The sequence below is a fragment of the Chrysemys picta genome, chromosome 11 (assembly GCF_011386835.1).
Source record: "Chrysemys picta bellii isolate R12L10 chromosome 11, ASM1138683v2, whole genome shotgun sequence".
Classification (NCBI taxonomy): Eukaryota; Metazoa; Chordata; order Testudines; family Emydidae; genus Chrysemys; species Chrysemys picta.
This window is the reverse complement of record NC_088801.1, coordinates 37,291,517-37,306,379: the sequence shown is the minus strand read 5'-3', so window position 1 is coordinate 37,306,379 and position 14,863 is coordinate 37,291,517. Positions and strand designations below refer to the sequence as shown.

Below are 14,863 nucleotides of genomic sequence, written 5' to 3'. Positions count from 1 at the left end.
AAATGTTGACGCTGTTCACAACATTTTCCTGTAATTACTGAATGGTGAAAATCATGCCAACAGTGTTTCTCTGAGCACAAAAGCTGTACTGTGATTCAGATAGCACCCTGTCAATGATTTTGAGTAAGAAGTCAGTTCAGGAGGATTCGTGCAAGAATCTTTCAGGCCAGAAAGAGCAATTACTACGGTAATTATCACAGTCACTCTTTGAGCCTTTATGCTATAGATAGTGATGATATTGACATCTTTATGTTGTTGTGGTAGGATTTCTTGAAGCCAAACATGTAAGAAAAATTCAAGAAGCCTGTCAATAAGATTTCCTCCATGTTTGAAAATTTCAGCTGGAATGGCATCTGGCCCAGGAGATTTGTTATTTTTCATTACTTGAACAGCTTTCTATACCTCAGCCTGTGTAGGTGGATCGGCAAGTGCATTACATGTGGGCAATTTGCAGGCATTACCCAGTGACTCATGAGAAACAATAGATAAATGATTACATAGTTGTAGGATAAAAAAAATAAAGAATTAGAGTTAGCTTAAGTTTGGTTAAGAAAATAACATATTTGCTTTATAGTTTGTGGGTAGTAGAGAGTAATCAGCAAATAAAAGAAGGCCATGAGAATAGTAAGTAGTGTGGGAAGGATGTCTGGTTCCAAAAGTAACAAATAAAATAAAGAACTGTGGTAACAAGACAAAGAAAAAATGTCTTAAAAGAAACAAGCCCAAATGTTCCCACTCTTTTGCTGGTAAGCAAGAAGCATGGAAAGAGACAGAGAGGAAAGGCCTTGGAAAGAAAGGAAGTTATAAATGTTATCTGTATTAAGCCTGGAAATAAGTGTGAATTGTCTCAAATTGGTTTTTAGCTGGTCAGTAATTGGCAATGACATCACTTGTTTGCTCTAGGGTATAAAATGTAAACTCTTAAAGGGGTCATTGCTAATACCTATCTGACCACATTGGAGCCAACCAATTTGAGTCTAAGCACCCCTGGGTACAGCCCATTTGTAAGTTTCTGGATCAAATGCTTATAAATGTTTTGTTACTGTATTGGGGGTAGTAAACTGATTATTTAAGCTTTTTAGGCACGTTTAGAGCAATTATATAAATATCATTTGGCCTTTGGATTTAATAAAAGAATTTATGGTTAAATTAGTGTTTCGTGGTTTCCTGTGTCAATAATTACAAATATTATTAATAATTCCAACAATAGTTCACTAAAATGTTCATGCCATCAATGGTGGATGATAGTGTGATCTGTGATGAGAGATTCACCATCAGCACTTGTTATCAGTATCAAAGCGGATCAGGTAGGGCCATAAACAGCTTTGACAGCATCACAGAAGCCTTTGGAATCCTGTTGATCATCAACGGCCTGGAGTTCATCTGCTTTATGATCAACCCACATATTTTGCATTTGGAGGAATTTGCACTGGAGTGTGCTGCCAGCTGCCCTCTATCTTTGAGAAGAATCAAGTTGAGCAGCTGGAAGTGTAGCAGCAGAGCAATTCAATCAGCACAAGTAGGCAAACGGCTCTGTGGGCCAGCACGGTAAAAGTTGTTCTTCCTGAATTGGTCTACAGAGTCAGGAGAAGACCCATTAGTACAAACTATGACTGTCAGTGTTGTCCTCCAAACTGAGGTGACTAGCATCATCATTATCATCACTTGCAACAGTACAGAAGTGATTCCTTTAAAATTACTATTTCCAATATTTGATAAATTCATGTGACTTCTTACATTCCAAGAATACTGAATTTTCACGACCCCTCCCCAAATACCTCAAAGTTTGCAATAATGCAAATACTGATATTGTTGCAAGGTTGACTACACACACAAAAGTGTAGGGGTAACATTCTTTGGAGAGCAAAACAGCCATAAAAACTGCCTTAACAAGGCAGATGGGGAGTCCTGTGGTGTAGACGTAATGCCAGCTCTATGCCACCTGCTCTCAGTCCCCTGAACACAGAGCAAATGCTGGAAATGAAAGGGGACATTGCCAGACCTTCAACTTTATCAATCCACAGCTCCTGGAATGAACCTATAGGCCAGGGGTGGGCAAACTATGGCCCGCCGGCCGGATCTGCCCCTCAGGGCTTTAGATCCAGCCCGCGGGATTGCCCCCCCGTGGCACTGTTGACCCCACACCGCTCTCAGAAGCGGTCAGCACCATGTCCCTGCAGCCCCCGGGTGGGGGGCGGGCAGAGGGCTCCATGCGTTGCCCTTGCCTCCAGGGACTGCCCTCCGCAGCTCCCATTGACTGGGAACGGGGAACCGCAGCCAATGGGAGCTTCGGGGGAGGTACCTGGAGGCGTGGCAAGGGCAACGCCCGTGGAGCCCTCCGTCCCCCCTTGCACAGGGACCGCAGCGCTTCCTGGAGCGGCGCGGGGCCGGGGCCAGGGCAGGCATGCAGGGAGCCTACCCTGGCCCCGGTGCGTGCCGCTGCCACCCCAGAGCCACTTTAGGTAAGCGGCGCCGGGCCAAAGCCCAAACCCCTCCTGCCCCCTGCCCCCCAACTTCCTGCCCTAAGCCCCCTGCCTGCACCTCGCACCCCTCCTGCACCCCAACTGGTGACCGGGAAGAGCATGTGTGCATGCAGAGACTACAGAGACAGATACACATTGCAAGGCTTAAGAGAGTTTCACGCTGAATGTACATGCACATTTAGTAAAAATCAGATATATATTGTAATATAAACCCCACACATGTTCCACTAGGAATGATAGTGTATTACATTAAACACAAAGTCAACTTTATGATTGCACTGTTAGAAAAAAGTCAGGCTCACAAAATTCACGAAATTCTGTAAGTTAAACAGGTTACACTCTGGTCAGTCTCATCTTAAACTAGGCTGGCCCTTGGTCTTAGGTCAGAGCATCTTGAAGGCTGCCTCACTTATACCCAAACTGTCCATGAACACAAGAAGCCAATGTAACAGCTCCCTTTTCCTTCAGGGAATTCTCTCTACGCCAGGGGTGGGCAAACTACGACCCACAAGCCACATCTGGCCCGCAGGACCGTCCTGCCTAGTCCCTGAGCTCCTAGGGCCTCATAAGGCAAAGTGTGCCAGTGTTGGAGTCCCCTGCCCTCTATCCAATCCCCCCTGCTCCGTGCCCCCTTACCGCACTGCCTGGAGCACCAGTGGCTTCGGTGCTACAGCCGTGCCACCACCACGCAGCACAGAGCACCAGGTCAGGCCGGGCTCTGCAGCTGCGCTGCCCCAGGAGCTCACAGCCCCACCGCCCAGAGCATTGCGCCAGCAGCGGAGCAAGCGAGCTGAGGCTGAGGGGGAACAGCAGGGGAGGAGCCAGGGGCGAGCCTCCCGGGCCAGGAGCTCAGGGGCCGGGCAGGACTGTCCTGTGGCCCGGATGTGGCCCACGGGCCATAGTTTGCCCACCCCAACGTAGGCCAACAATTTCAAGTTCGGGGGGGGGGGGGGGGGGAGAAAAAATAAAAGTATCCCTAATTACTACAACCCGTTTACCCACATCGCTTAAAATGGCTGGGCCATTTTGCTACCCCCCCAAAAAAAAAAGTATAAACAAAATCACCTCTTGGCCTTACACCCAATCATGGCAAGTTTCACCCCAAATGAGCTTTGAGGAAGTTATAAGCAAATGAAAAAATTAGTTAGGAGGAAATCACAGCTCAACCTTAACTATATTTCTTGCTACTGTGAATGCTCATAGTTGGTTGCACTTTCTATTAAAGGTAAGACCATACAGTTTTAGCAGCTTAGTAATCAACCTGGTGGACTGTCAATAAAATAGAAAATCTAATTAAATGGTTTGTACCAATTAATTTAAAGCTCAGCACTCCTTGTTTGCTAATTTACCAATATTAAGAATCATAGATTATCAGGGTTGGAAGGGACACCTCAGGAGAGCACATAATCCAACCCCCTGCTCAAAGCAGGACCAATCCCCAGACAGATTTTTTTACCCCAGTTCCCTAAATGCCCCCCTCAAGGATTGAACTCACAACCCTGGGTTTAGGAGGTCAATGCTCAAACCACTGAGCTATCCCTTCACCCCTCCCCAATACAAGAAGTGCAATAGCATCATCACAAGTATTTTAAAAGACAGGACTACTCATATGTTCATAGCCCCAAGGTAACTGTAGAGCAATACATTTATAAGACAATAATTTAAAAATATATTACGTCAGCAACTTTTTCCCCAAGTGTTCCCATTATAAACTCCTCCCTTCCAGAAGGCTATAACACATCTGCAAAGATTTGCTGAGATGCAACTTGGCTACTGTCAGCCATCCATAAACTAATTTTTAATACATTTTTAAGAAGCAGATGTAGCCATTTTAAGTTAAAGAAGAAAATCATCATCTGTTTGGCAGCGCTTTTGCCTTGTCCCTTCCAGCTCTCAGATCACTTTGCTAACTGAAATTAAATTATGCAAACCCTTAATCTGTAACCTGGATTAGGCAGTTGTATTGCTCAAAACAAACAAGGCACAAGACCACCCAGGTTTAAATGCAAACAAAGAAACTTTTCTACCAGGGGTCTTACAGGCACCCTCTCTTTAGGCTTCTTCACAACTCACCATGGTTACTCCTCTTCCCCTTCTGGGTTCCACTTCCTGGTTTCTTAAAGGAGCCACACCTCATAAGCAGCCATTCCCAAATACTACATTTTCCCCCTCCAAACATTCTTTTTGGTACAACCATACAATAACAAGTTACCCAATTTAAACCTTCAGAATTCCAGTAATTCCTCTGGATGTTACACTGTAAAGTCCTTCAGCCAGTGTGGGGGCCCACATAACCATAAAGGTCTATGTATCACCCTTTGGACGCCAACAGAGGTGGGGTTGGAAACAAAATCGGAGCCTCTACCGGAACAGGCAAAACCTCCACTGGGGCAGGCAGTACAACTTCAGCTGCTGATGGTACGATGGGGATTTCCAGACCCGCTTCACCTGTGATGGTTTCCCATACTTGGACTTAAGTACTGATATGCCAATGGGACCCATCATGCAATTTGCATGTTACCACTCCTGGAGGCCGTGTAACCTGCCTTGGAATTGAAAGCGGTGACCTAACCCTGCATGGTCTGCATACATGTACCGATTGCCCCACTGCCAGGGTCATCACCCCAGCCCTCCATTTGTCATTGGTGTAACCTTTGGAGTGTGCCTGATACTTCCATACACGGTTGTGAACCTCCCACAGACATATATTCCTGGGATCCTTAAGAAAGGGGCATGATAAGTCTAATGATAAAGACAACTCTCACTCCAGTACCAGTGAAGCCTAGCTCCCTAGGGAACAGCCCGGTAATGCTGTAATACTGAATGAAAAGCTTGTGGAAAGGGCAAACCATGACACAGATGAGCCCGAAGCCCGTTCTTCAAAGTGAGATTAAATCTCTCTACACCTGTGTTACGCCTGAGGATGGTATCTGGGAGTACAGACATGCCAGAGCCCTTAATCTGCCAGGAACTGGGTGAAACAAGCAGAAAAACTGCGGTCCATTATCAGTAATTATTGTGCGAAGATAACCCCACCTAGAGAATCACTCCTCCAGCCAATCACAGACGACTTGTGCTGCTGCTGCTAGCTCTGGCCATTTGGAAAAAGATTGTAGTCTCCTGTCAGAAACCACAGATGCTGTTTGGCAGGGGTTATTTCTCCACATATGTTTAGTTGTATGGACTGCCACGGTCCAGGCAGCAGCAGGGTTGAGATCAAAGGTACACTGGTTAGCTTATGGGATTCACCACTAAGTAAATATGGTTCACAATTTCGGACCAACTCTTTAGTGTGACTATCCTGGCCCCATACACTGTGCAACACCTCAGTTTCATACATACCACTCCAGCATGGCCTCTGGTACTCTGGGAGCCCCATAGTAGACCATGATCACCTATGGTGACAATTCATATTTCACAAGAAAGTAAGACACCAGATAATCTGGAACAATTTTTGCCCAACCCTGACAAACATATCTGAGAACTTCTTATAACACTACATCCTGGGGTAGTGCCTCTAACAGTGATTTGGGACTGACAAGAGAGGGGTCGGTCAGGGCGTTATTATCCTCCTCCTGGCTCATAACTCCCCTTACTGTGGATTTGTCAGGTAAAGCCCGGGACAGGCAATCAGCCACCTGATTGAGTTTATCCAGATGGTACTGTACTGACAAGTTGTACTGACATAGGCAATCAGCCCATCTATGAATATGAAGGGATCTTTGCTCTGACCTTGACTGTGTTAACAGTGTGGTTAACGCCCAGTGGTCGGTGCGTAGTGTGAAAGTTCAACCATGCAAATAACGATACCATCTTTCACATGCCCATATGCAAGCTAGGGCCTCCCACTCCCCCGCTGGGTATTTCTGCCCAGCTAAGGAAAGTGCTCAAAAGGTGAATGCAACTGCGTATTCCACCCCTTTGTGGATCTGATAGAGCACAGCACCAAGAGCTACAGCAGAGGCATCACACATGACAAAAGTAGAGCCTCATAAGGCAAAGTGTGCCAGTGTTGGAACTGAAGTAATCATTTTTTGAGCTGGCCCACTGCCTGTGAACACTCCGGAGTCCAGTTCCAGACTGCATTACAGTGTAACAGGGCCCATAAGGGTGCAGTGCATCTAAGCATAATCTTGCACAAAACAAAGGTAACAGTTAGCTAACCCAAGAAACGCTAGGCGTTCTGACTTCTCTGTGGGGTCTGGTAGTCAAACAATAGCATCCACATTGGACCACAATGGGGTGATTCCACTCACCAACAGATCATGGCTCACAAAATCCAGTGAATTTCTATGAAAAAACACACTTCTCCCCAATCAGGGTTAATACTGTATGAAGGGAAGCATCATGGTCAGAACAAGGTGATCCATGAACCAGAATGTTACAACCACCCCAAGAAGGCCGGCCTCTTTGAAAACAGCTGGGGCCTAGAGATAGACCAAAAGGAATCCTTTTAAACCGAAAGAGGACTGTATGGGTGAGAAAAGCTGTGAGGTTCCATGACTAAGGAGAAAATGGTATCTGGCGATATCTCTGACATAGATCCAAGTTAGTGAACATAGCTGTACCCTGACATTGCACTGCCAATTCCTCCATGGTTGGTAGAGGATAACAGTCAGGTATGACTGCCTTGTTCACTTGGCGTAAATCCACACATAAGCATAGTCCCGCTTCTTCTTGTTCAAGAGAAAAAAAGGTTTGACACCCACAGAGAAGTGTCCTCCTGAAGCAAGCAAGAAATCCTTGTGGCTCCAGGTGAGGTCTACAAAATGGTTGTATAATTGGGCTGGCCAGTGGATCCACCCATAGATGATCCACAGCCAAGACCAGAGGAGACCTCCCGTCATCTCTCCAATCATTCCCCCAAAACTGATTTGTTTGTTCTGTGAGTCTAACACTTTAGAGCCCAGTGCCTGGAAAAAATCCAGCCTGAGATGGTTGGCTCCAGAATGGGCCATGTAAAATGGAAACACTCCCACTTCTCGTTGATATTACATCACAGGGAGATTCACCATCCCTAGCAAAGTGATTTTTGCATTGCCATATTCGAATAGCATGGACTACACTGGCCGCAAGGTAAAATAGGCAAAATATCTATGGTGTGTGGTATTGTTTATTAGTGTGACTCGTGTTCCAGTGTTCACCAGCAGCAATATCTCCACACTTACTAACTGGCAGGGACAGATTTCAAGATACTCCCAGTCCCGTGTCACCAAGTTGATCCCCTCAGGCATGGAATCTTCCTCCATCTCCTGGTCATCCATATAGGTGATGGCTGGGGGAGAGCAACACCTTCTGGCAAAATGGTTAAGTTTTCCACATCGGCGGCACGTTTGTCCCTGGGCTGGACACTCCCGGATCTCTGACAGTGACAGGAGTTGCTGCAGCGAGGACCCATGCTGGCACTCTGCTCCTGAGTCCACCAACAATCGGGGTGCTGCCCTATAACTCCCACATGGTTACCTGAACCTCTATCAATACACTGTACCAGGGTGGCTGCAGCAATGGATGGTGTGAATGATGCCCCAGAAGAAGAAGAACCTGGAGGGGTTGGGGTCTGTGCTGCAAGTTCAAATTGACAGCCAATCTCCACTGCCCTGTGGAGAGTCAGGGAATCTGGTCCCATCAGGAGGCACTTCCACAACATGGGGACACAATCCAGTCCTTAAACTGATCCTGAATCATCTCATCAGTTAGGGATGCAAATCTGCATATAACTGCCATTTCCAGGCCAATGTCCTGGGGAGCTGTGCTCTCTGATGAAACTTAATGCATTCGAACATAGCTCTGGGTGCGGGGTGACAGTGTACTTGCTAGCACCCTTACTGCTTCCTGATACGATGTGCTGGTCTCTCGAATGGAAAAGATCTGAAAGTCTCTCAGGTACCTAGTGCGTGGAGTAGGAGTGTGCGCTGGCAAGCTACATGTGCCATTTCCAGACCAGCCGCCATCAAGCACACATTGAATGCTGCGATCCATTTGGTACATGGCAAGGGTGAATCCCCTGGTAGCATCAGGTACAGGGCTTGTGCAGTCACAAAAACAGGGAACTGCATAGTAGCTGGAGGCACACTTGGGTCGAATATCCTCATTACTACTGTGATATTCCAAAATCTTGAAGACCACTCAAGTTTAAATGCAAACAAGAACAAACTTTTATTCCAGGAGTATTATGGGCACCCCCTCTCTAGGTTTCTCCATGACCCTCTGGGGGGTCCTCTTCTTCACCCTCGGGGCTCCACTTCCTGGTTTCTTAAAGAAGCCACGCCTCAGAAGTAGCCGTTCTCAAATACTATCTTTCACAAAAATAAATTACTACATAATAATTAATAAAATAATAATTATTATGTTTCGGTCATGATCCTGTTCCCACTGAAGTCAATGACAAACCTCCCACTTAGTTCAATGACAGTAGGACCAAGACGAGTGTTGGCTTGTTTTAATGAGTATCTCCATTTTAATATTACAATTGTTCCATACTACATTGATTAATGCCACATTAAGGGCCTAAACCTGCACTCATGAATATCACTGGGAGTTTTGCAATTGGATTCAAAAAAAGAGTAGCACTGAAACAAAAATATATTTTCCAATGCTAGCTAACGACAGCACTGCAGGAAGCTGTTATGTTCCATCTGGCTAACAACATACATTTCAGGAGGTGGATTATTGGCCCTACCTACAATGAAGGATTATGAAAATTAGTTGCTTTTCTGATCTGAGTAACTATGTATTTATAAAATATTAAATTTTTTAAATTATTTTTGAACTACTTGAGAAAGGAAAATAACTATGAAAAGCTAATTAAAGGTTGCATTATAACCAAGAAAAAACAAGGCAATTCAAAGCTTGGGCTTAAATTCTCTGCTTAGTTAACTTTTCTTCCAGCCTGAACTAGCCCTGCTGTGCTTACATATTGCAGCTCATATGGCACCATACACAACATTATGCTCTTACCTCAAGTCCCTTCAGTACAACAGGGTAACTGTAAGGATGGAGAGGCAAGACCGGAGGCCAGTTCTTGGATGTTACTGAGAAAGTACAGAGTACTTTGTTTTACTTAATTTATTATATTCTTGTTCAACATCTAAATCAAAACTGGGAAGTCTTTGATTTCCAGATACACCTTCACTTGTCACCCAAGTCCATAAAGCAGCACAAAAGAATTATTCTAAAGACAACAATCCAACAGAGGCTGTGGTCATTTTTCAAAATGAACATTTCTTCCTAGCTGGGAAATGAAAACAGCTGAATATTTCACAAACCACAAATCCAGGCAGCAAATGCTAACACCTTTGCTCAGACTGGGAAAATGAAATGCTTGTGAGAGGTGATATGAGTTTTGTAGGTCTCAGCTTTCCAGAGTGACCAAATGTTTTATTAACCTTTAAAGCATACAGATATTCCCTGTGTGGAATGTAATAATTGTTACTTTGCGTGTGTCCTTTTGAACATCTTGTAATCATTATAGAGGAAGATTCTGCCAAGAATATGTAGGTGTTTGCAAATGGAACCATTCTTTTGTTCTTCACAGATAAAGTGAATATCATCTTTCTTGACATGGCATACTAATCTACCCAGAAATTAGCACACATGAGCAACCTGCTTTACTCAATGATCTCTTTATCCACTCAAGGACAGCTATGTTAAACAGAAGTAACTGAATGTCCATAGCAAGTAAATATTTACTTTGGAAGAACATGACCCTTTGATATATATGTTTTCATATTAGCTTTTTTTTTTTTTAGATCTGTTTGGACTGATGCAACCCAGGACACAGCCTTAAATGAAAACAATGAGTTTCAATTTTATTCTTAATAGCATTTATGGTGTATTACTTTCTTTATCTGAATCCTAATTTCAAATTACACTTTGATTATTATTGCTTAGATTTATGATTTCCTACACTGCTACATCAACAGGACTGTATGAAATTAGAATAGAAATTAGTAAAATAAAATATGTGGCAATTATAGCCCCTTATTTTTAAGCCACTTTACAAACATGTACTACTAATTGATCTTGGCTAGTGTTCAGCTGTAATATACACATTTAAAACCATAACATGCAGCTATCATAAGGTGCATTGTACAATGAAATACAGTACAAAGCTTCAGCACGGTCAAGGTCTCCAGCAACAGATTACAAGAACCAATCCTGCCACCCAGTGTAATCTATATACAATTATATAGATAGCATAGATAAGGCTAGAGTAAATTGCTCTTTTTTTAATCAAATTGTTCCACTAAGAAAACCCTGTGAGGTTTACACAGAATTTTAGTTCAAGATAAACAAACTCCTCATTAGGTCAGTTTGTTTCCTGGCACGTGGGGGGAAAACACTATGTAACCTCAGTTTTTTCCCATTAATACTAAGAACTTTTAAAGATTTAATATCAAAGGCTTAAAATGCCAGAATGGGAGCGGTTCAGAGTACGTCATGAATTAACAGACAATTACAAACAGCTCATTGAAAATATAAAAAACTTGCCATTTGGGCTCAGAAGTTAAAAGCTAAAACTGAATATTTACTAAACGTGCTAAAGATCTTCTATTACATTAATCCCTGCCCAATTTATTCTTTTTTACAAGCAAATTCCAGGGCTGGACACACATTTCACAAAATGCACCTAAGAGCTGAGCGTCTCCCACCAGACTTGCGATCGGTGCCCATGACAGTTTAGAAGCAGGATGCGGCCAGGACTAGGCAGCAAAGGGGGGTATGGGGTGATTTACATTTTCAACACACTTCAGTCTCAAACGATGCCCACCGCCAGCCCTGCACAACCGAGTGGAGCGCTGCTGAACATGCCCGATGAAATTTCGCCTCCTAGTGCCAACGCGGAGGCATGTCGCTGGGCTGCCACCAGCTAGACAGTCTGCATTGATGGCATGAGCTGGAGGGCCAGTGAGACGAGCGGGCAGGGCGAGGAAATCAACTCCAAAGCGCCTCCACCTTCGGTGTCTGCCTCTGGCCGGGCGAGCCAGGAGAGAGCAGCAGGAGCTCAAGCATCTCCCCATGGCAAGCTGGACGGGACCCCCTTCCTTCCCTCCCCATGCCTGCCAGGCTGCGTGGCTGGCCATCAGCAGCCCCTCCTGCCCCACACGCGCTCCAGCAGCAGCCCCCTGCACGGGGCGAGAGCGCAGGCTGCGGTGCGGTGGCCCCACTTGCCCAGCCCAGCGTTACCTTTCAAAGACCAGCCGGATCATGAAGATGCAGAAGGCCAGGGGGAAGGCGAGGTACAGATCCTCAGCCTGGGGGAAGGAGGCTTCCTCCGTGTTCTTCAGATCGGCCCAGGTGACATTGTGCGGCAGCCAGAACCGCTCGTTCCAGAACCAGGCTAGGATCCCTGCCATCTTTGCTTTGTCTCGCTCCAAGCCCCCCTCGCTCTGGTGCTGCCGGGGGGAGAGGGGGGGCTGCTCAGGAAGAGGATGCGCGTCTGTGTGTGTGAGTCCCGCTGCGGAGCAGCCGCTGTGAGCCCTCCCTCGCTTTGCTCGCAGCAGCTGCGCTCTGCGCCCAGACTTCCAGCTCCCCAGCCTGGGCTGCGCGGCGCTGGCAGGGCCGCCTCGTCTGTCACAAGGCAGTTCGGACCTCGCGCCCTGATTGGCTCCCGCCCGCGTCAGCCAGCGGCGGGATGCAGCCAAGGTGCTGGCGAGGCAGGCTGCTGCTGCTCCCTCGGGGGGAGAGAGAGAGAGAGAGCAGCCCGCTCCCTGCTCCTCCCTGCCGGGGTTCCTGCGTGGCGGGGGCTCGGCAGCATCTCCCCGCCTCAGCTCGTACCCAGTGCGCACAGGCTGGCCCGTGTCCAGCAACCGCAGCCATGCAGCTGCTCCTCCCGCTCACTCATTTCCAGGCTGCAAATTGCAGAGGCAACGTGGCTCTTTCCTTGCACGGCGCGGCTGGAGCCGGCCGAAACTTTCCTCGCGGCACCCAACCCGGGTGCTGGCTGGATACACGAGTTGAGTCCACTGAAAGGCCACGAACCTCTCAGCAAATCCCCGACCAGCTTCGGAGTGAGCCCGGCTGCCTTTCAGCCCCACATGATGCTGACTCAGCATATCCCGACCTCAGCTGCTTCCATCAGGGGGCGCTTAGCTAGTACTTGCCCAATACCAACAGGACAGTGTCAAAGCTAGCAGGGTCAACATTGATTTGAGGTACCCAACTTGAGCCCCTTGGCCTAAATACTTAGGCACCTGAGCCCAGGGCTGCCCAGAGGATTCAGGGGGCCTGGGGCAAAGCAATTTTGGGGGCCCCTTCCATAAAAAAGTTGCAATACTATAGAATACTATATTCTCGTGGGGGTCCCTGTGGGGCCTGGGGCAAATTGCCCCACTTGCCCCGTCCTCTGGGTGGCCCTGCCTGAACCTTGCATGTAGGCAGCTAAGTAAATCCCAGTTTTGGCTCTGCTGAAATCCACAAAACTCCACCCAAACCTTGTAGGCTTTAAACTTGCTTGGTGCCTAAGTTTTCAGAATAAAAGTTCCCTCAGCAACTAAATTTCAGCCTCTGGGCATACACACTGCTGCCTCCCTCTAGGTGTCTGCGAATTTATCTCTTGCTTAAGCCACGGAGCGATTCACAAATGGGGCAGGACAGGAGTTCAGGGGCATCGCCCGATCCAATGGGCATGCTCAGAGCCACCTTCAGGATTGGGTCCCATTCAAAGTCTGTCCCATTCAAAATCTCTCTCTCTCCCTGGCCCACTGGCTGTTACGCTGTGGAGAAATACTTCAATAGTCATTGGGTCAGGAAGAGAGAAAGTGAGAATGGCACCCAGCTGGAACATGGAAGATCACAGGTCCAGTCCCCCTATTCCAGTCATTTTTTTATTATTTATCCACAGTGGAACAGCTTCAACAGGAGAGACTGCGGAAACCCCACATTAGACTAGGTCATAGCTCGGTGGCTAGAGCACTCATCTGGGAGATAGGAGACCTTGTTTTGGGAGAGGGGGAATTTAACCTGTCTCTTTCACTTCCCAGGTTAGTGCTATAGTGGGCTAAAAGATACAATGTGGGCAGCAGTGGCAGCACCTCCTCCAGCCATTTTGGGTGTAGTAAGGCAGTTGCCTAACTCATTTCCACAAGAAACATCTTAGGTGCCTAAGCTGCCTGGCTCCAGGAGTCAGGTTTTTGTTTGTGGGTCATAGAGTCATAGATTCTAAGGCCCTAAGGGACCATTGTGATCATCTAGTTTGAACTCCCATATAACACAGGCTATAAAACTTCCCCAAAATAATTCCAACAGAATATTTTTTAGAAAAACATCCAACCTTGATTTAAAAATTGTCAGTGATGGAGAATTCGCCACAAGCACTGGAACAATTTGCCAAGGGTTAATTACTGTACTCTCACCCTTAAGAATTTATGCCTTATTTCCAGTCTGAATTTGTCTAGCTTCATCTTCCAGCCATTGGATCGTGTTATACCTTTCTCTGCTAGAGTGATGAGCCGATTATTAAATGTTTGTTCCCCATATAGACACTTATAGACTGCAATCAAGTCACCCCTTAACCTTCTCTTTGTTAAACTAAATAGATTGAGCTCCTTGACTCTTTCACAAGAAGGCATGTTTTCTAGTCCTTTCATCATTCTTGTGATTCTTCTCTGAACCTCTCCAATTTATCAACATCCTTCGTGAATTGTGGACACCGGAACTGGACACAGTATTCCAGCAGCAGCTTCACCAGTGCCAAATACAGAGGTAAAATAACCTCTGTACTCCAACTCAAGATGCCCCTGTTTATGCATCCCAGGACCACATTAACTCTTTTGGCCACAGCGCCGCGTTGGCAGCTCATGTTCAGCTGATTATCCACCATGCTCCCCAAATATTTTTCAAAGTCACTGCTTGCCAACGTAGAGTCCCCCATCCTGTAAATACGGTCACTGTTCTTTGTTCTCAGATGTATACATTTACCCATTTTAAAATACATATTGTTTGCTTGCACTCAGTTTACCAAGCAATCCAGATCACTCTGAATCAGTTACCGGTCCTCTTCATTATTTATCACTCCCCCAATTTTTGTGTCATCTGCAAACTTTATCACTAAGCAGAGATAGGCAGTGCTGATCTCTGTGAAAGGGGAGGGGCTAGGACACACCCCTGTCCTCAGCATTTCCCATTGACTATCTGTAGCCTCCTTGTGGCGCTGTAGGAATATCAGCTGTCCTAGGCGGCTCCCCACCTAGTTTGCTGGCTTTTGTGGATCTCATTCTAAGGCGCCCATCTCTCCCCATTCATTGTATAGGGAACCTAGGCACCTAACTCAGGCTTTATGGATTGCAATGTTGTTCCTGTGATTTTTTAGGTGTCTAAAGTTAGGTGCCGCGATGTTCCACGTTGGAATGTCTAAGTCACTTTGTGGATCCAGACCCTGG

The 14,863-nt window shown here is 46.3% G+C and overlaps 1 protein-coding gene across 2 annotated transcripts in view; it reads right to left on the bottom strand.

The window, feature by feature from the left end:
• CERS6 (ceramide synthase 6) overlaps positions 1 to 12,549 on the bottom strand; it is a 208,959-nt gene extending 196,410 nt beyond the window's left edge. The window contains exon 1 of one of the 2 annotated variants that reach the window (XM_005290402.5): positions 11,670 to 12,549. In XM_005290402.5, coding sequence (XP_005290459.1) covers positions 11,670 to 11,839 — 170 coding nt within the window. In that variant the 5' untranslated portion in view covers positions 11,840 to 12,549. The remainder of the gene's footprint in view (positions 1 to 11,669) is intronic. The other variant, XM_005290403.4, reaches the window with a different exon arrangement.
• Positions 12,550 to 14,863: the final 2,314 nt, after the last annotated feature.